Source organism: Aulostomus chinensis, chromosome 11 (assembly GCF_037954235.1).
Source record: "Aulostomus chinensis isolate RoL2024-O1b breed Wild chromosome 11, RoL_Achi_v1.0, whole genome shotgun sequence".
NCBI classification, from domain to species: Eukaryota; Metazoa; Chordata; class Actinopteri; order Syngnathiformes; family Aulostomidae; genus Aulostomus; species Aulostomus chinensis.
The window spans coordinates 5677532-5698733 of record NC_141330.1 but is presented as its reverse complement, the minus strand read 5'-3'; the positions used below and the strand labels follow the sequence as shown (position 1 = coordinate 5698733).

The window sequence follows — 21202 nt, the reverse complement described above, 5'->3', positions numbered from 1 at the left end:
CCACTCAAGTCCAAGAATTCACTGGTTATATTCCTAGATAGGGGTAAAATCTTGCAATATCCAATTGTAAACTGTGTGTGGCAGTGTCGTTCTTGCAATGCGCTCATTTAATTGCAGAAGAAAAATAGAGCGGACTCTCATTGGATAGCAATAGCCGGAAGTTGCGTCACAGCATTGCAAACCGGTTTTCGGTGGGAAAATGAGTTCGCTTCCATGTTCATTTATATTAACATTAAAAACATCAACATGCGTTTTCCGATGTCTACTGTAACCGCAAATTACGCGACTGACTGACAAGTGTATCATGGTTTGAAAAGAGAAAGCGTAGCAGCCCTGTAAACGTACAATAATCAAGGAGCTAAAGAAAAGTTCACTCTTCCTATTGTTTGCTAGCATGCTAACACATTAGCAAGAAATTTATTTTGCGTCCAGGAACAAACTACTAGTTTTCTTCCCCGATTTAAGTCTTGCTAGTTTGTTGCGGTGACCTGTAAAAGCAAGTCAAGCTCTTGGACGGCTTGTTTGACTGCACACGGACTGTTTAAAACCAGCGAAATGCCAGAAATCAAACTCCAGCACGTTGTATCATGTAGCACCGAGGACAGTGTAAGTGAATACCTCATCTGCGTTAAACTTGAGCGTCATTAACGGTCAATTTTACATTTCATCTTTTTTTTCCCCCCTACTTACTTTTCACGCAAATGTCACACAGACTCATAAGGCAGAAAACCTGCTGAGCTCCGACACCTACAGAAAGTGGAAAGCAGCGAAAGCAGGCGAGAAGCAAACATCAGTCATACTCCAGGTCTGTAATTTCCCCTGTAGTTGGAGTTGGAAGTGTTATTGGTTCTGTCACAAGATATTGAAACATTTGCCTTATTGATAAGTAATCACCCGTAACATAAATGTGATGGCTAACTGGGTAAAGGCAATTATGTGAACAGTTTGGGAATTTAGAAAGTCACATTATTGACATACAGCCTTGAAAAGCAGCAATAAGAGGATACAATGTTTTGATATTTTACAGTGTTTAATCCGATAGGGTATTCTCCATTGTTTTTGAGATTGTATATCAGTGCTGTTGAAGGGTGTTCATATGTTTTCCTGTGTAAAAGAGGTGACGATAAAGCACTTGCTGTTTTTGTCGCTTGTCTTTAAGCTATTTTGTGTTTACTCTTGTTTAAGCAGTGCTGTCTTCCCTTTTTTTCTCAGTTCGAGAAGGAGGAGCAAGTGCACAGCATCGATATCGGAAATGAAGGGTCCGCTTTCGTTGAAGTGCTGGTTGGAAATTCTTCAGCTGTCAGGGACCAAGACTACGAGGTAGAGTCAAAGTCAAAAACGTATCTCAGTCCCGAATTTTCTTCAGCGTTGGTCTTTAATTCCAGTCTCTTTCTTTGTTTTAGGTGCTGCTGGTTACATCTTCCTTCATGTCCCCTACAGAGAGCCGTAACGGCACGAACATGAACAGGGTGCGTTTTTTTGGGCCCAGTCAGTTGCAGAAGAGTACAGCACAGGAGAAGTGGGACAGGGTGAAACTCGTGTGTAGCCAGCCCTACAGTAAGGTAAGGGCCTGACCTCCAAGAGGCTGTAGTGCCGTGAGCTTTCATTCAAACATTAGTTTTTAAAGTAGAAATGAATCTCAGGATTTACTCTAAAGATGTTTAACTATCTATGGATAGGGCTGGGTAATATGTGAAGATGTTAATCTTGTGGTATTCAGAAGCACTTTTATTCAGTAGCGTCATGACATCTGCTTAGATGTGGAAGTCCCCTAAGCTCGTCGCTGTTCATCATATTGGTTCTGCAGGGTAATGAGACAATCCATCGGAACTGTAATTTTTACCTGATATTTCAAACAATTCAGGTGTAATTTGAGAGAAATCGGTCTTAACATGCACTGTTCAAAAATGCCCACTGTAAGTAACAGCATTCCAACATTCAATATTTATCGATACATGGCCCATCCTGATAAATGTAGCTCTTACTTTGAATAGTGAATAACTGGCAGGTACAATGGATGATTTTAACACTGAGATCATTTACATGAATCACAACACTGATGCATATTCAAGTTTGACGTGTGGTTCGAGGAGCGAGGTTGCATCATTAGAGTAAATATTGGTGTGTTTTTGTACTCCATCCATCCATCCATTTTGTGTACCGCTTATCCGCTAAGGGTCGCGGGGGTGTTTTGTCGTTTCTGTGAAAATGACAAATGAAAGTTGAATTTGTTTGTTTACTTCTTAGAATATCGCATATGGACTGGCCTTCGTCACCTTCCATTCGCCGCCTGATAAAAACGATCCTCCTCCTCCAACATCTCCAGTAAGTAATTCATGTCTCGTTCTGGTTTCGTTTCTTTGACCCACTACTCCTCCACCAATTTATGATGTCATCACATATTCAATCATGGAAACAAACTTTCACTCAACTTTCCTTCACATCGAATACTAAATGTCATCTGGAGCGCAAATGCGTGAGTGTGATCAAGTCGGAAGTAGACGAAAATGTGTTTATTTTGAATCCTGCGCGTGTGATCCATGAATCTATCCTTAAACTAATTTTTAGTTTGTGAAAATTGAAAATCATGACTGAGAACGTTTTTTTTTGTGAAAGACGAAGCCCTTGAGTCAGTCAAAAATTTCCTCTCTCATCAGAAGCTGACCAAGCTGGGACAGTTCAGGGTGAAAGAAGATTCGCCCTCATCTGTCTCCAGCCTCCAACCTGGCAGTCTCTTTTTCAATCGGGAAACTTCTACAAAGTCCAGTGCTTCGCTCAAAGGTAAATCAATTCCTTTCAATTCATGAGCTGCAGTATTAAATAATAAAGGGGTAATCACTTTGATTAATAACAAGCCGCAGAGCAATGATTAGGTCTTATTTAAAGCTACTTAAGTGTGTCAGGAGACATGAAGGGAGAGGTGATTTCAAAGACATTTCTAATTATGAAGACCCTTTGTAGGAATAATCCAGGCTTGTCCTTTCACCCACACATTTTCTCTGTAGTGTCTCCTAAGAACGAGAAGTTGAGTTATGCTGCTGCTGCGCTGCAGTCTGGTGGCAGCTCCCACCCCTCAGGCCAGGTTCCCTCCTCCAACTCTTCCTCACCACAGGTACTAAACATTCCCATCATCTCCATCTCTGTCAATCAGCTCTTCGGTCGATGCACACTAGTTTCCTGCTTGAATTAAGACCAGCAGAGAGAGGTGGCTAGAAGATGTCACACAGGCAGTAAAACTATATGATCTATTGTGAGATTTGGTACCGCGTGACGACATTAGGAAAATGCTTAGTTGCCCTCTGGCAGGGAGTTGGTGTTGCAGATTCATACCATTCTGGTATTTCGTATGCTAATCAGTTATCTGCTGATTAGCTTTGTTTACACTGAAAACGAGGACTTTCCTTGCCCAGAGCCGGTGCTTTTACCTGATGTGCTGATTTCTTCTTCATCAAGACTTCACACGATCATCTTCTCAAGCGTCAAGTTTTGCATTTGTGTTTCGGACCAGTCACCATCCTCTCAAGGAGAAATAAGAGTTCAGACTGGGAGTTCAAGAGGCATTTCCTCTAAATCCTTCTCTACTGCACTGGGAAGTAAGGTGTTAGCATCACCATGGCAACCAGAAACTGGTGACTGACATTTCTGTCGGTGTAACTTCACTCTCAGCTCATTATTATTATCCAAACACATTTGATCATCACGTTGTACGTTGAGTAACAAGCTGAAGCACTGCTGCTTGTGACTCTTACTTATACTGTAGTGTACTCAAATGTAGACATGTTGATAATGTTCATAAAAATTCATATGCATCTAAATATACAGGTGCACTTTGCTATTTTTGTTTGCTTACTTACGTTGTTTCCTCTTAGGCTCCAGCAAAGAGAAAATTTGAGTTCAGCAAAGAGCGTCAGTCTGCCCCCGGCCCTCCTCCCTTGAAGAAAGTAAGCCCTGGTAGCTCTCCTGAGGGCAAACCGCTGACTCCCAAACTCAAGACGAGCCCAGCGAGCACGCCGAGCCCCAGCACCTCAAAAGGTGACACCCCCAAACTCACTCTCAGCTTAGTTTCCGAATCTTGGTTTCATAAAAAGTTCTTAACTGGAAACTTGTCCAACTGAACATTTAATACCCCCAGCTTCACCAGCACAGGCGTCTGCCAACAAGAAGAGGGAAAGTCAATCCAAACCCAAGCCTAAACCCAAACCACAGAAAGCCAAAGCCCAAAGTGCACAGCAAGTCCCGTTCAAGCAGATCATGGAAGGAGTGGTGTTTGTCCTCAGCGGCTTCCAAAATCCCTTCAGAGGGGAGTTGAGGGAAAAAGCTCTGGACATGGGGGCCAAGTATCGGACTGACTGGACATCGGACTCAACACACCTTATGTAAGTGCCCCTCAGAGGGAGGTGAAGCAGGATGGTCTTTAATTGAAATTTGTCACAATTTATGGATGAATTAGTACAGAGTTTGTGGTCAACAAAATAAAGTTGACACTTTAATGCTCCTCTGTCATTGCTCTGTGTTTTATTTGTCGTAAATAATCATCCATAATTTACGACCCGTCACGGTATAATCATGTTGTATTTTACTGTTTATTATCAAGATGAAATATAAAACTACTGTGGTTCCATTTGTAATTTGGCTCATTATAATAGCCTTTTAAATGACACTCTGCTCTCACCCCATTAGAAATGGCTGTGGGCCATATGTGTGTGTGTGTGTGTGTGTGTGTGTGTGTGTGTGTGTGTGTGTGTGTGTGTGTGTATATGTATATATGTATATATATATATATATATATATATATATATATGTATATATATATATATATATATATATATATATATATATATATATATATATATATATATATATATGTATATATATATATATATATATATATATATCCAAATGTAACGAGCAGCGAATGATCAGAATCATTCAAATAATTATCTCCTAATTTGTCCAGAGAGCTCCTTGTTTGAAAGAGCTTACTTGCTTGTGTAACACCACTCTTACAGTACCGGTAATTCAGTTTGATTGCATCTTGAACTCTCATCAGTGCAGGCTGTAGCCCTTGTAAGCTTCCCTTTAGTGATGTAACCGTGTGTGTGTGTGTGTGTGTGTGTGTGTGTGTGCGTGCGTGCCTCTTTTTGGTCCATTAATCTCCAGCTGTGCCTTCGCGAACACCCCCAAGTACAGCCAGGTGAAATCCGCAGGGGGCATCATCGTACGGAAGGAATGGGTGATTGACTGCCATAAGAGGAAACAGCAGATCTCCTACAAAAGGTAAGAGAGGGAGAGAATACAAAACAATATTTACAAAGATGCTATGTTTTTCATGATGATATCAAAGTCCTTTTATGGAACTTGACACTTGCGGAGAAGCCCTGAACCCCACGATTTGGCTGCAGGAGCAGCAGCTTGATTGGGATTTAGTGTCTTGTTAAAGGACACTTTTGCAGGGTTTTAGTGTGGATTATTCGCCCATCATCCTATAAATCCACATTTGATGAACAGTTTCTCTGTAGGCACATCTGCACCCCTACGTAGTGCAATCTGTGCACAGCACTCACAATGATTGAAGCCACCAAAAATACACCGCTCACTGGGGTGATGCCCACTTGCTATAGAGAGCATTGTAACCTTGAGCATCTGCTGCCTGCTGTGATCACAAATTCAACCCAGACGGCCCCAGCAGCCCTCTAATTATACACCTTATTAAAAGCAGAGCTTGTGCAACATCAAGGTTTTCTGTTGTTGCTCCAATGAATCCGTGTCTTCTGAATAATCCAGTAGAGGAAACTCATCTCAAGCAATGGAAAAGTCTAAATTACCTCAAATAATACTGCACTTGTTAAATACTGAAGGAGGCTTTGCTTGTTCAAGGAATCTCTTTATACTCCTCTAATGATGATGTCAAACTTGGAGATGAAGCCGTTCTGGACCATACGGCTGTTATCCATGCTACAGATATGATACTACACTAAAAGTTGGGATTGTACTAAAATAAATCCTCCCTTCAGTCACTGAAATCAGTCTTAAGCTACTTTCAAACATAAAACTGGTCAATTTCAACTGTCTGTTAAGAATAAACCCTGAGGTTTTTCAGACAAAAGTCAAATTAAAGTCTCTGTTGCAGAAATGTTCTGTAATAACTTTCTTTGAACAGGACTATCCTACACGACTCAAATGATATTCAGAAGTGGTCATCAGAGGTTTAGATATTCTTCCTTTCTGACGGAGCCGTGCCAACACCTCCATATACTTGTTTAACATTGTATGTAAAGCCTTTAGTTGGGCTTAAGTGGCAAATGTGTTGATTATTTCAGACTTCCCCATTTTCCTTTGTTTCTTAAAATGTTGTATTAAATGAACAAAATGAGTCAGATTAATAATTGGCTAAATTAACTGTAATGACAGTAATTAAGTTGCAATGAGGCGTAACACTGTGGGACGATGTTATCAGATCCGTAGGGCTGTATTCACACCTGAAGCTCATTTGGTTTGTTCCGATTCAGCAGCTAAAATAATGCAATTGTTGCGTTTGCCCCTTGGGTTTGTTTTTTGGTCACACAGTCCAAAGACAAAAGCCATGCTGCTCCCTCATTGGTCCACGGTGGAGGGGAACACCTCCGGGAGATTACTGCTGTGCCAGCTATCAACTGCTTGTCAGACTAACCTTGGGCAAAATTTCATTGTGCGGTCCCACATCGGTGTCAGCTGAGGCGCCTGTGAATGGTATGACATTTGGGGACGTTAGACGTAGGTTTTTTAATTATTTATTTTGTAAATCCTCATAATATATCAGCACATACAAAGACAGTGCATAATAAATCTTTTTTTTTTTTTGTATTTATTATGGCCATGTATTCCCTAATAAATGAATGCCTGGTGGCTATGAATTTTTTTGCTGCACTTCATGCTGCAGCCCATGAATGTGTTTGCCATTGAAAAGCACCTGGAGTTGAATTGGCTTGTGTGAATTATTCTTCAGTTGGCAGAGTTTGCAAACTGCAAAAGAGCTACACCAGGGTACAAATAGAAGCTGGCCAGGTCAATCCTTTCTTGGCGACCTCAGCCCAGCTGTTTATTACTGCATCCAAGTGTGTGTGTGTGTGTGTGTGTGTGTGTGTGTGTGTGTGTGTGTGTTGTGTTCACAACGGTCTTTGAGGAAACACAGTCCTGGTTTCGGAACAGTTGCTGAGTACAACCTGTGTCATCCTCCTCTCTAGCACTCGCCTTTCTCACTCAATAACCGATTGTCCCAAATATCCGTCATCTCAGGGGGAAGAGGGGGCAGCCGCGGGGGAACTCTGCTCTCCTGTCTCTTGTCGTCAGAATAATCCATTCCCCCGTCCTCCACCACTATTGTGCGGCGCGTGGAGTGTGCAGCTTTGATGATGCATCCTGTATTTAAAAGATGCATCTGCGATGGGTAATTAAAGCAACCACTTACTTTGATGATGACAAGTACCTGAACAACTGCACACACTCGCAAACTGTTGCTCCGTCGCCTGCACAAACATTAGATGCACAGCTCCATTCATGTCCTGTCATTCACACGCACTGTGTACTGTATAGATGACATCACCCAATAAATGCTTTCTCCCATCGTTATTATCCAATCAGTGGGGATCCAGAGACAAGAAAAAGGAGACCAGAACACACTCAAGCTGCTTTACAACCTCCCATCACAATAGAACAGAATAAGTAAACACATTTCTGATCAAAGGTCTCTGTGTCTTGAAGCATACCAAGAGGACTTCTCATGATATCAGCACAATTACACTGCTGCACGTGAACTGTAATCACGCAGCTTAATGTAGTCATCCAGTATTCACTGCAGCCTGAGGCGGACTGAGGCTGCAAATGGATCGGCTTTAATCAGCATAAAACAAGCACCTTTTTCTGTTTAATGAACAATAACTGAGAGTAAGTTGTTGATGCAATATTGTTGATGAGGTAACGTTAAACTTAAACTCCCTCAACTTTTAATAAATTCCTTATAACACCAGCAGATACATTCAGAAAGGCGCACATTCAGAAGCAAAATAAACTCCTGCGGCCTTCTCATGAGTGCAGACGGAGATAAATCAATGACAAACTAGTGGATGATAGAAAAGGATCCTGAATATCATTGAGTGGATGACAGACCATCAAACTAAAGTTGTACCGGATGATATTGGGTGATTATTTAAAAAAAAGAAAAGAGACTCCATTTAAAATAATCACCCAATATCTTATATTTTACCTTTTGTTTGACGGTCTGTATCAGTAATATTACTTTTGGCCCTTGCTGGAGTTTGTGTTTGCTATGACAATCCTGAAGAGATGATCCTCTTTCACTAATGTAATAACAGTAAATGGACTCTACTTATACAGCATCTTTCTACTAATACGACACACAATGTTACCTCACTCCAATGTACGCACGCACTGGTAGGAGGCACCAACCTACACATCGGGAGGAGGCTTAGGTTGAATTATGGCTTCTGTATACCTGGAAATCAACTGAAACCAGGAAGAAAGAATACTTCCGAAAGCCTGAAACAAAACTGTCGATGACATCTTGGGAAGTATAACATGCACAAACAGATGCAGTTCTCTTGCAGCTCTCTTAATGATTATTTGTTGAAAGCTGTTACTTTACCGACACAGTTAACTCAAAGACAAGAGGTTGAACTTGTGTGTGCTCTTTTGGGGTAATGGCATTAATTGCCACAAGCAACATTGTCTGCATTATTCTCCTTAACCAATGTGAGTTTTTTTTTTTTTTTTTCATTTTCCAATTTCCTGGGTAAAGAGGTTTATGAATCAAGTAAAAACATGTCAAATGTTTCCCCACAGGGACAGAGGAAATGATTAAACCTCAACGCTGGTATTTCAGCTCGCTTCCAAACTGATTATGTCCAGGAGAAATGTCACATGGGGTGTGTGTGTGTGTGTGTGTGTGTGTGTGTGTGTGTGTGTGTGTGTGTGTGTGTTTTATCACTACGGTTTTCTTCTCTCTCACTGGAATTTCTGGGAACGTTTTGGTTTATATATCACCGACACCTTATAATCCTTTTCAGAGACCATAACGTAGGCAGTAATGTTCTCTGAACAGTGAGTCTACTAATGACATCTTTTATTGAGCTCTGATGACACTGGATTTTTTTTGGTTATTAGGGAGCATTAAAAATAAAAAAAAAATAATAAAAAAAATCCAATATCCATATATGCATTTTTAATTAGAAGATAAAAATCCTCTACATTCTAAGGCTCTCCTGGAACTGAACAGGACTGAACTTTCAAATTTTATAGATTCTTAATGCTTGGTCTGTTCTTCCTATGTCTCCATGCCAGTGATAACCCTGACATGAGGGGTTGCCTGCCCATCTTCCCTCCCTCTCGTTAATATAATATCTGACTTACACCTTGAATTTTGTCATGTTTGCTGCAAATGTTCACTTGAACTCAAGGATGCCAACCCCAAGCGCATAAAATGCACTCTCTGTATGAGCCTTCAGTCTACTAGAGAAATGCAGTCAGTAGCTTGAAAACAGGAGCTGATAACGGTTAACAACTGAATCTAAAAGGACTGAAGTCACCTTCAGTGTGGCATCATCATGTTCCGCTAAAGCAACTTCTGGCTATTGTGCAGTGCTACTCCAGTTCCACTTTGCCAAAAAATTTGCAGGCGTCATTTACTTGTTCATTAGGAGAACCGACTGATTGGTGTGAGGTTTGACTCTGCGAAGTCCCATCCCTTTACCTGAGGGTTTATTTAGATAGTTGTATTTGTAATGAAATATTACACGTTATAAATAGAAACAATGTCATAATTGCCTCTTGGTGATTTTGAAGGTGAAGGCACAAACGATGAACGTCTGATTGTTTAAGTTAATGGTTAATTTTCAGGTCCAAAGACAAAGATACCTCTTGATGTGTACTCTCTAGTTTACAGAATCAGTTGGTGCGTTGATGGACATGAAACTGTGCAGGGTCCTGTGTGAAGAGTGACCAACGCACGGTGGTAAAGTTAAGGCTAGGCTTTTCACCCGGCCAGTCTAACAGATCAACTAAATTTTGCGTCAGCCTGAACATGTTTGTCCTTGAAGATAGTAATAGTTGGAATTTATCTGATGTCACTTTTACTCGTGTTAAGTAATGTAATTTTACATGGGAGGTACGTTGCGGTTTGAGCAGGAATGCATTGAGATTTGGATTGAATGAAATTGATGAGACATTTTCAGCCAAAATCTCCAAACGCGATCTTCCCTTGACATTTCGTGCCCAGCAGTAATTCAAAGAGCCAACCTATAGGTGTCGGTGTTGCTGGGGTCGTTGAGGATTTCACATGTTTGCTAATAGTTTTGCCTGCACCAAGGACATCATGTGTCCACCCACATCTGTTGGTGTATTCACTTTTTTTTTATTTATCCGCTGGTGTCTCTGCACTGGCAGGATTGCACAAAAACTATAAGGCCACTTTTTTTGTACAGTGTGCCAGGAAAGACCCAGTTATGCTTTGAGGCAGGTCAGCATATATATATATATATAAATAGAGAGAGAGAGAGAGAGAGAGAGAGAGAGAGGGTCAAGCTTTATTATTATTTTATTTTGTTCTTTCACTTCAGTTTTGGCTGAGATCTGAAAGGGTCCAGAATCAGACATCACCTTTCCAGGAAATTTTACCTGATCCCTTGTACAGGTCTGAGCTCCCCAAGTGCCCTGCTAGTTTGGTAAATTATGTTGCTCATTGAGTGAAACACTGAATGGCCCAACGTGTCACACACAAACAACACAAACAGTTGTTGTTTCCTCTGCAATAAAACATTTTGGAAGACCTAAAAATACTCCCACTGCGAGGAGTAGAAAAACTCTCCCCCTGCAGTTAATTGGACCTGTCTCCCAGCATACAAACTTCAAAGTGTTTATTATACAAGCTATGGTAAGAGGACAGTGAATGTCACACAAAAAAAATACTACCTTGACTCTCTGCTACCACGATTGCCTGACAAAGGCCCGCGAGGGTTTGAAACATTACACAAGCAAAGCTTATCTGGGGGCGAGATATATTGTTTGGGCCTTCCTTTCCCACTGGCCTTAAATCATCCTGACACATTTTGTTTACACATTTTTTGTCTTTTTTCAGGTATTTAATGGATGGAGCAGAGTCCAGCTCAGAAAGCGAAATGGAGGAAGATGACCAGAGCGAAGAGGAAATCATCACTAAGGTGAATTTGTTTTTAAAGCGGGGTCATGAAATATAATCAAATTCGTAATGTCTTCACAGTTTGCAGCAGTCAGTTAGCGCTGAATGCCTGACCTGTGCTGCTGATTATTTTTGTTGCAGACTCCACAGAAGCGGGAGAGACAAGTCACACCCAAAAAGACTCCAGTAAAGAAGGAAGAAGACGAGTATGCTGGATCCACCGATGTTGACGAGCCAGGTGTGCTTTGAATTTAATTTAATACAAAGTCTCTTTGTGTGAAAACTGGACTTGAACTTGACCTGAAGTTCAGTTTCAGTAGTTATGACTGTCAGGCACCAAGGAGGGAAACGGAAACCAAAAAGTCTCCAACAGTTGAGAAACCATCAGGTGTTAAGTCATGGGTTTGTGTTCAGCTTTGACCCACACCGCCGATGGAATGGTTGAGGTGTAACCACAGTGAGAAGCAACTGTTGGTTCAAAACAGCAGTGCCGGCTTCTTAAAGAGGTTAGCATAGACGCTACATTGGCATCAAGTTAGAGGCTCAGTTATTTTGACAGAGGAGCGAAGAGCAGCACCAAAGGCCTTTCTCGATTGAACGGATGCTTTGGTTTCTACATCCCGTTGTTGATCTGATCGGTTGAATTTAGGCTGTGGAAAGACGTAGTAGACAGATGATTCATTCAATCACCTGCCAAGTATTTGAAAGAGTCTGCCCTTTTCCCTACAGTGTCTGTGAGGGACTTAACCAGATGCTTTTGTGGAATAAACCATCCGACATGTCAGGTGTCTTCAATGGATCGTTCTGACTTTTTGAAGCCTTGCCCTGTTTGCTACTTTTGCTCCAGTTAGGCAAAGATGAATGAGGTCAGTGGGGTCACGCTCCTGTATGTACAAGCTTACTGAGGCTCGCTGAAATTGACTGTGTGTGCACTGTACAGGAAGCTTTTGTTCAGCTTCCCAGAGCTACTATGAGGAACAGCTTGGATTGTGCTGGTTGGTAAGAGGCTGATAAGGCAACACTTAAAAAGAAAAAAAGAAAAAATCGAAGCTATAATTTTTAATAAGTGAGTAGTAGAACTGTTGGATGTAAATGCTCCAAGTATCTGTGTCGCCAAGAAACAAGATCTGAGTTATAGATCGCCGTGACTCACCGAAGAGATTAATTGCTACTAGCTCAAATAACCCAAGAGGGAGGGAGGGTAGCGCAGAAACTGAAGAGGACCCCTAAGAATTTAGAGGGCACAATGTGAGGAATTGATGAGTTGACACCACGTAAAAAGAACAGTAACGTATTGTAGATGTTTTTGTATGCAAAAGGAAGGATGGAGGCAAAAGCAAAATAGCTGTGAAGAGACTTGTCCATGATTCTCATTTCTATGTTAATATGAGGCCACAAGTAAAGTGCCAGGGTGCTTCAGCGTGGAGACACAACAAAGTAGGACCTCCCAACACTCGCAGGAAGACAGAATTTCAATTAGTGTGTAAGGCAGTGTGGTCATGAAGAGTGATTCCAACTAGTAAAACCCTTAACTGCTTGTATTTTTTAGAAATGCAGATTCCCTTGACGTGTTTTGGTCCTGCTATGCATAAATAGAGTAAAGAGCAACATAAGAAAACAAAGATGCACGGCACAACATTTCTCAGTTTAAGGAGAAACGGAGCGTGGTTCATGCCGATCAGTTCTCAACAGTAGGACCGGAGTGATTTTAGCAAGTAGGAAGTGGCGCCAAGCTTGTGCTCGGAAACTCAGCCACCCTGAAATAAGTCAGACGTCAGAGTACGTGAGTTTTTTTTGACGAATAAAGTCTTCATTTCACAGGAGGCGATGATGACTCTGCAGCAGACACTGAAGACGAGCTGATGAGGTAATTTCATTGCGCGATATTGATGTTTGCTTTGTGTCCATAATGATCATTAACTGAAGTTATTGCCAATAAACAGAGGATACGGTGGGGAATTCTGATAACTCGCCTATTTTGAATGTACACTGTCAGTGCTTTAAGTTATGCCCAGTTTACAGGGCGGCTTCCTGGTTTGGAAGGTGGGGTTGCCATCACATTAGTCTGAATCTGGTCTGCAGCTCAACACAGTATCTTTGTCAGTCTCTGGTTTCTGCTCACAATATGACCCCAGAGAAAGTTCACTGACGGAAAAAAACACTCTTTTATTACTGAATTGCAGAAGCAATTGCAGAGTAGATGTAGTAGATGCAGAGTCTATGTGACTGAGTTAGCACTAAAATATCTGTGTATGAAAAATGCTGAATAGTATCTAGTCTCTCAGGATATTTAATGTCTCATAGAGCGGAGCAGCAGTAAAAGCCCAAACCTGGACTTGCTCTTTTATCTGGCAGCCAAGCATAACCACACAGGCCTGGACGCCTCACCCTGGTGCAGAGCAGCTTGTTCTTGCTGTGTGTGTTCACCCTGACGTCTCAGTCTTTAGGAGCAGGTCAGCAGGATTTAAATGACGCTGGTGACTTAGACATTCTCTATCGATGTCTGTCACCTCACACTCACCTCCTCTTCCCTTGGCAGCTGATTAAACTGGGGCATTATCATTATTGAACAAACCCGCTGAGAGTATGAGGGCATTCATTTTCTGTTTGTGCTCATGGTGAAGAAACAGCAGCACTCACACACACACAAAAAAAGTAAGAATACTAAATGGATAATAGGAGGTAAAATGGGGGATCCTCGTTCTTCAGTGCAAGTGTGAATCCTTGCTGGTGTGTTGGGGAGTTCTTCTCCAGCACCTGTCAGTTATTTCCTGCCCAGGTGGTAGCCTACGCATCCCAGATGAGCAGACGAGCACTGGAGTGAAGTGCTGTGTTCACGCCACCTGATGATGGTGCTCATCAACATCTGGACGCCATCATCTTCGGTCCAGCACATACTTGACAGATGCACGAGGGCTCTGCTTCTTCCCGCCCTGCTGCTGAAGCTGCTGAACAGCCTGTCAACACTGAACCAGAGCGAGACTTGTAGACTGCTCAGGTCGGCTGGCTCGGGATTATTGCTGGATCCTTGGATTACAAGTAAAATGGAAAAGCAGCTTTTAGTCTTTGCGTTGCACAACTTTGCAGCACAATGCCAGAAGACTGATGAAAGCATTTTAAAATCTAAATTTAAAGGCTTTTAACCTTTTTTTTTTTTTTTGAAGGGTTGACTACAATGTCTTCATTCCAGTGGTATACATTCATTATATCAGCTATCAACCAATCAGATTTGGAGATTTTACTGCCCATTTTATACTTGGTTTGCTTTGGTGTTTGTTTTGCATCACCTGTTAATCGTGAAAGCTTTTCAGAATGACTGAAAACAAAGAGTTCACCGATTTAAAGATCATCTATTCATTTATCAACCCATTTTGTCCATTAACTCAAAGTTGATTTGAAATCACATATTTTTAATGCTTGTCGCACCCAAAGTGTGTGTGTGTGTGTGTGTGTGTGTGTGTATGATTCATTTTGAACTAATTTCAAACGTAATAAATTCAATCTTTTTAATTAGTAGTTGGAACCAAGTCACGTTAGATGTGGGCTGTAGAAACATTTGCCTGGTAAATTGAACTCTGCCGCCATTCAGAAAAGCACCAGGACACGACAAAAATAAGTAACAAGGTGTTTCTTCCCTTGAGAGGGAAGGTTAAAGAAATGTGACAAGATATACCAAGTTCCTTCAAGAGACCCTCTTTGTTGTCGTGACAGGGTGGAGACGGAGCGCAGACAAAAGAGACCATCCACAGAGGGAAAGCCTGTGAAAGAGGAGGATCCGTACGGGGGGTCGACGGATGAAAACACGGATGCTGAGGCTGAAGAGGACCATCCCATCCCCGAGCTACCAAGTACGTCTCTCTTTGTTCGTATCGCTGTGTCCTCGCGTCAGTTTCTGCTGTTCCAGTTCGTCTCACAGGAACAGATGTCCTCCCTTCCACGACCAACGTCGCGCACTCTGACAAAAAGTAATTGGATAGTGTTCTTTTCAGCAGTGAACCACACAAAGATCAGTGTTTCGTTGGTCTTCGTGCTTTGCTCCTTTATCAAAGAGGACGTGTAATTACTGCTGTTATATATGGTGTTGCCATCAGCTGTACTCTTCTTCTTTCTCTCTTTCTTTTCCTCATTTCTTCCAGACTTTCTGACTGGAAAGCACTTTTTCCTCTACGGCAAGTTCCCCAACAATGAGAAACGGCTATTGATGCGGTACATTGTCGCCTTTAATGGGTGAGGAAAAGAAACAAACAAAGCAACTCTTCAGTTCTTGAAATAACTCAAAATGTTCACCTGGGGAAAGGAATTGAATAAAAGGGCTCTAGTGTGTAAACGTTCTAAAAATCAGTTTGCCCTTAAAGCCTCCAGAGTTTCAGATAAGGAAGTGTTAAGAAGTCTTTTTTTTATGAAGGCGAAGCTAAAGATTCAAGGTGGGGCCCAGTTGTATGACAAATAAAGCTCCCCACTGGACTGACTTATTTAAATGTGCTGTTTATGTAATGTTTTGATTTGTTCTCAGCTTGTCTCACCGACAGGATTGCAGTAAGTACGTATAAAAGTATACGTTATGTTGTGTTTCCACATGCAAAGCGTGCAGACTTTTGATTTGATGATCAGTTTATCGGGTTAAAGGACTGTTGACGGATGAACTAAACCCTCGTGTGTCCCTCTGAGGACGAGCAACCACAGGCAGCGCTACAACCATCAGAACGGCCATATTGTTTGACAGTGTAGTCAAAGCGAACGGTTCCAAGCGAACTGTAGCGTAACTAAACGCTTTGGTTCTAGTGTAACAAGCTTGTGGTACAGAACTTGTGCTGTTTGCCATTCATTTGATTACCTCGAGATTTCGCATACATTTTTTAACATTTCTATTTGTTTTCAAAAAATAAAGCTCTGCTGCAACATAGGAACATTTTCTATGTCGAGGTCTTGCAAGGCATTGAGTTGGGTTTCATAAAGTGTGCGGCAACCCTGAAAACCTGCTGTTGTCTGTGCTCCAGAGTGATGGAGGACTACATGACGGAGAAGGTGCAGTTCGTGCTGACCAGTGAAGGCTGGCATGACTCTTTCGAAGACGTAAGTGGAAACGTCCCTTTTGGTTTGATGTGGCGAAGTAATGACGTCCAACACGCGTGGACCGTGCTCAATCTAAGTTGTCCCATCAGAGTGAACAGACTCAGGACCTGCTGCCAGCCCCCTAAAGGGGGCGGGGCAAAACTCACATGACAGAGGACATGACCTGTCTTTGCTTCTCAAAGTTTTGACTTTGTATTGATGACTTGAGGCTTGTTGTTTTCTAGATTCAATTAAATTTTTTAATATTGCTGCTATGTACACAAACCTGGGCGCGTAGGTAGAGGAGTCAGACTGGCAGAGGGCCAGAGGCCAACACGAGGAGGACGCTTAACAAAAGGAATCTAATTTGGATAAAAGGATTATGTTGTCAATGACAGCAGCGGGAAGACAACAGCAGTCTGAAGACCGGTACTCAGTGACACGACCACGAGGTCCAACTCCATCTGTCTGTCAGCACAAACGCCTCAAAGGCGGATGTGTGCTTTTAGCTACGTTATCAGCGGGTTGGACGTCAGCCAGAAAGTTCATGTTTCAGCCACGCTAGACTTTATGTTAATAATGCGTTTTATAGGAAAGAAATGGAGTTTATGTAAAAGACAATCAGGGGACTTGGTGATTTGGGGCTTCTCTGAAGACCGGAGGCGCTCACTTCCACCTCTGGCTCACTCACACACACACACACGCACGCACGCGGGTGTGAGCGAGCGGGAGTGTGTTCTTTCAATGAACGGGCATGTGCCCGAAGTACATTTTACAAACTAATTTTAGTGTTCGCCCAGCCATTCATTTTTAGCGTCATTTTTGACAGGAGGGTTAACAACAGACGGAGAGAGTGATTTTCTGTTTTGCTCTTTCGAACCCGCGGGTAGGGTTTGTGACAGTAATGTTTCTAGTTAAATCTCTCTCAATTATAATGAGTGCAAAGCTGAATTGCCATTGAAAAGGCAGAATAGCCCTCTCTGAATGTCACCAGCTGTTGAATCGAATTAGAAAGCTTTCACATGATTTAGCAACTCCAGTGAAAATGGGTTCGAATGAGCTTGTTTTTAAGTCTGCAATTGTGGCTCAGAATTGGTCGTCAGCATCTTATTCCACTATCAATTAGTTGCCGTGTTTACACTCGTGATTGACTGGTAATCGGTGTGGCCAATTACTGGCATTGATATTCATCATTTTTGATTGACATATTTTTGATCTGCTGGTCAAATTCTACTCCCTAGTGCACCAAAATAAAGGGAAAAAAAAACCAAAACAAAACATGGCAACAATTTTGGCAACTTGATCTTTTCGCTCGTTTTTTTCTGAAAACCTGAAGGGAAATAAAGACCCATCAGTGTTCATCCACAAATTCTGTTCAAGGAGAAAATGATCTTGAATTAACGTGTTCATGAATAAAATGTATTAAAAAAATAGATACATTTTCCAGTATATTCAAGTTTGACACTTAATGTACTTTATATATGTGAATATCTATCTATATATAGATGTATATATAGATAGATATATAATGATTGTTCTTGGCCCTAAAAAAACATACCCCTGAATCCCTGCTGTACCCATGAGAACGAACACCAACCCTTTTCTTTGTTTTTTCTACTTCCAACGCAGGCGCTGATGGAGAACAGCAATCTGAACTTTGTCAAACCTGCTTGGATTTACGCCATCAACGAACGACAGAAGATGCTACCCTATCAGCCCTACTCAGTCGTCCCCTGAACGCGTCTTCTTAGGTATCCCCGCTCACCTTTCCTACCCCACAGAAGACACGGTGGGGGTGGGGGGGGGGGGGGGGTGTGGCAGGTTCCCTTTTTACTTTGATCGCCTACTTCACATCCATGAAGCAATAAGCCAATAATAGTTTGTTAAGGTTTTACGTTGACTTTGGGCTCATGAAATGTCTTTAATTCTGCACGTATTTTCACTGCAAACATTTTCCCCTTCGGCTCAAGCTGGGTTTCAGATGGTGTCTTTTTAGGTTAATGGCAAGATAAGGTTTCACTTTCTTTACCTGAAACTTGGCCACAAAGTAACAGTATTATCAATGTGCTGTGTGAAGAAAGTACACACTCTGCGATTCAGGACTTTAGCGCTGCTGCTACCTCAGGCTGTGTCTGGAAAGCTGTTATCACGCTGCTCTGACAGCCACAGGCGCCGATAAGACGAACTGTTGCGAGGCCAACACAAAGTCAGGCGAAAGGTGCCAGTTATTCTGAGCTGCAGCCTCCAAAATTCCCACATCAGGACAGATGAAGTCTAGAATCAAAGAAAATTGGCAGGGGACTTTTGTTTTTCCTTTGTTTTCTTGTAAATGCTGTGTGTGGTAAAGCGATGCTTTTCTGTGTGTTCCTGAGGTTTGATAGAACTGATTTTTATTTTATTCATGTTTGTGTAAGGAATATAAAATCACTGGGCAAATACCAGGACACAAAACCATTTTATCACTTCTTTTTTGGATTTCTGAAATGTCTTCAGCCGCCCGTTAGTCTGACGCTGCTTGTTTAAATCTGGGTGCTCACGGCGGGATTATCGGGCTGATTTGGGGTTCGGGGCCCATTTCAGAGCCGATTTCCTGCCCAAATGATGCTTTAGTCTGAGGGGTTTACAGACCCACTTCTAATTTCCTCCCTCAGCTCTCATCTTGAAAAACCTGCAGTGAAAGGAACAGGTGAAGTCAGATTTATTTGTAAAGCACCAAAACACACAGAAGTGATTAAGCGGTGGTAAAATACCGAGGAGAACCCTGCTGTCGCCAATGAGAGCAAGCTAACCAGGACGTGTTGTGTATGTCAGCTAGAAGTAGCGAGCACCAGCCCCATTTGAGACGTTCTCTAAAACTCGATTTCGCACTGTTTTCCAGCTTGTGCTCCAAAATCAATGAGTTATTCTGTCTTCTCAGCCTGACGCCAGTCAGTTTTTGTTTTGTTTTGTTTTATTTTTTTTTTACTCTTTTTCTATGCAAAACATTGCACTCGCAACCGGTTTACAACAACTCCATGTTTGTTTCATGAAGTCACAGCGGATCACACGAGTTTCAGGCAGAATCCAAATCTCTGGAATCTTGAAAAATGTAGGATGAACGCCAAACGTGTGATCTTGCATCCTGAGGGACTGGTGTGCGCGTCCTTTCAACTAAATGTGATGTGTCTGTTTGCGTCTGTGGTTGGTTGCGGTCTCTTCCATTTCGAAAGTCGGTCAAGATCCTCTGGTGTGTGTCAAGACTCGGTCTCCAATGGCTCCTGTTTTTTCTGATAATTCTTAATATTTTTGTCTAAATAATAAAAAAGAAATGATTTTGAATGAAATGCGTTCACATCATTTTTATTCATCAAGCTGTGCCCGGCTGCTCTCCTCCCCTCCCCTGCCTTCCTCTCTGTGTTTGCAGCTCGAGAGCCTCTCTTCCCTTTCATTCCTTCTCTCGTCTCCAGCCCTCTTTCCCTCTCTAATTTACCTCTCCTCGTGTTGTGCACCCTGGAGCCAGTGGGTCTTCTGCTCTTCAGTCAAGGGGATTAGAAAGACGGAATGTGGAGGAGAGCTGGAGAAGGGAGGGGTGGTTACAGGGGTGAGGAAAGATGAAAAGGTTTGGATTCTCAGTGAGGATGTATTTTCTTAAAGTAGCCAAACATTGGACTGATTTATTGGATCCTTGTAAAGCGAGAAGATTTACAGCTGATACAATGACATATATTTCATTTCAATGCATATTTGTCCTGGAGATGGCAGGGAGGATCGGCTGCTATTAAACTGTCTCACTTGACAGGTTGGCTTTCCTGAAACAGCCTCATTCTTGTCACCTTGATCTATTCCACTCAGATTTATTCTTTGCTCTTAGCATTTTTATTTTGTCTCGTGAATCTCGGCAATTAACTTGCCTTGACACAAACCGTCTCGTGAAGACAGCTGAAGAAAGCTCCGCAGTTTCAATCCTCCTCATTACCTGCACACACTCAAGTGTGACTTCAAGCCATAATATGTTTAATTATCGCAAGCTTGCCATTATTTGCTCTCAGTAGTTTATTGCTTTCCATCTTTCCGTTGTTTGGCTGTGAGCACCTGGGGTGAATGTTTGTGCAAATTGGTATTTTTATATTTGGAATTCATTTACGTAGATGACATTTAGAATGATCTGGTCTTAACTACTTATATTCAGTGTTGTAATACAAGAAACATACCTGAAACTTTGTTGGACCTCTTGATCAGACAAAAGACAGAAACTCGGCTCCGTGTCTGCTCAACACTACCGTCCTGTGTGACTTGAACAAGTCCGAATAAACGCATCCACTAATATTTCCATAACTAAAAGAGGAAATAAACTAGCAAAACTTACTAAATTTAAATAAAATGTGTTTGTATTTGCAGTCTTTGGCTGAAACACACAGAAGTCAAACATTGGCTGCTGGACATGTCGCTTGAGCGCCAGCACTTTTGGCTTGGACTTTTTTAAAACTTTTTTTTTTTTTTTTTTTTTTTTAATCTAAGTGCTTAAATTCATCTACATTCTTGAATTCTACTCACTTCGTGTCAACTTTTTTAAGTGTGAGAAAAATTGGTGGCCCACAAATCTCAAGTCTCACAGAATGCAATCTCTTTAAATCTGTATGAGAAACTCCCGTCTGGGCAAAACGAACAGATTCCACCAAACAGAACATCATGCAGGTTCTGTGGGATGATTAAAAAAAAGGGGGGTGGGGTGGTTTGTTCTCACTGAAGTTCTCACTCAACCTGAAATATTCAGCCGATGAATTGTGCCCTTGGTAGCAGAGAGAACTCCTCCCAAAAGCTTCAGATGCTCCAAGTCCAAACGCAGGGAACCCGAGGGCGCCGGTGCTGTGCCAGGCTCCGCAGGGTCAAACGCCCACCTGGATAACTTGACCCCAGCGGCAGCGTTTAAAACGGCAGATTAGTCAACATATTTTATAAGCTTTTGTCTGAATGTATGTCTTA

At 41.9% G+C, this 21202-nt stretch overlaps 1 protein-coding gene across 2 annotated transcripts; it reads left to right on the top strand.

Moving 5' to 3' along the window:
• Window positions 1-166: 166 nt before the first annotated feature.
• xrcc1 (X-ray repair complementing 1) lies at window positions 167-19551 on the top strand. 2 transcript variants are annotated; one of them, XM_086217956.1, is made up of 17 exons: window positions 167-606; window positions 713-805; window positions 1213-1320; window positions 1404-1562; window positions 2248-2325; window positions 2658-2781; window positions 3006-3112; window positions 3870-4032; window positions 4133-4376; window positions 5161-5277; window positions 11129-11210; window positions 11330-11426; window positions 13010-13055; window positions 14900-15036; window positions 15325-15415; window positions 16186-16261; window positions 17870-19551. In XM_086217956.1, the coding sequence occupies exons 1-17, from the start codon at window positions 556-558 to the stop codon at window positions 17975-17977; spliced, it is 1881 nt and encodes a 626-aa protein (XP_086074082.1). In that variant the 5' UTR covers window positions 167-555; the 3' UTR covers window positions 17978-19551. The 2 variants fall into 2 exon arrangements, with proteins under 2 accessions (XP_086074082.1, XP_086074083.1); XM_086217957.1 differs by lacking the exons at window positions 13010-13055; window positions 14900-15036; window positions 15325-15415; window positions 16186-16261; window positions 17870-19551 and adding an exon at window positions 11918-12953.
• The last annotated feature ends 1651 nt before the right edge of the window (window positions 19552-21202 follow it).

Excerpts from the sequence above, each read along its gene's own strand:
- xrcc1 (XM_086217956.1), top strand. The coding sequence starts at position 556 with ATGCCAGAAATCAAACTCCAGCACGTTGTATCATGTAGCACCGAGGAC. Across the intron at positions 3,113-3,869 it reads CCAACTCTTCCTCACCACAG|GCTCCAGCAAAGAGAAAATT; the intron begins GTACTAAACATT and ends GTTTCCTCTTAG. Across the intron at positions 13,056-14,899 it reads ACTGAAGACGAGCTGATGAG|GGTGGAGACGGAGCGCAGAC; the intron begins GTAATTTCATTG and ends TTGTCGTGACAG.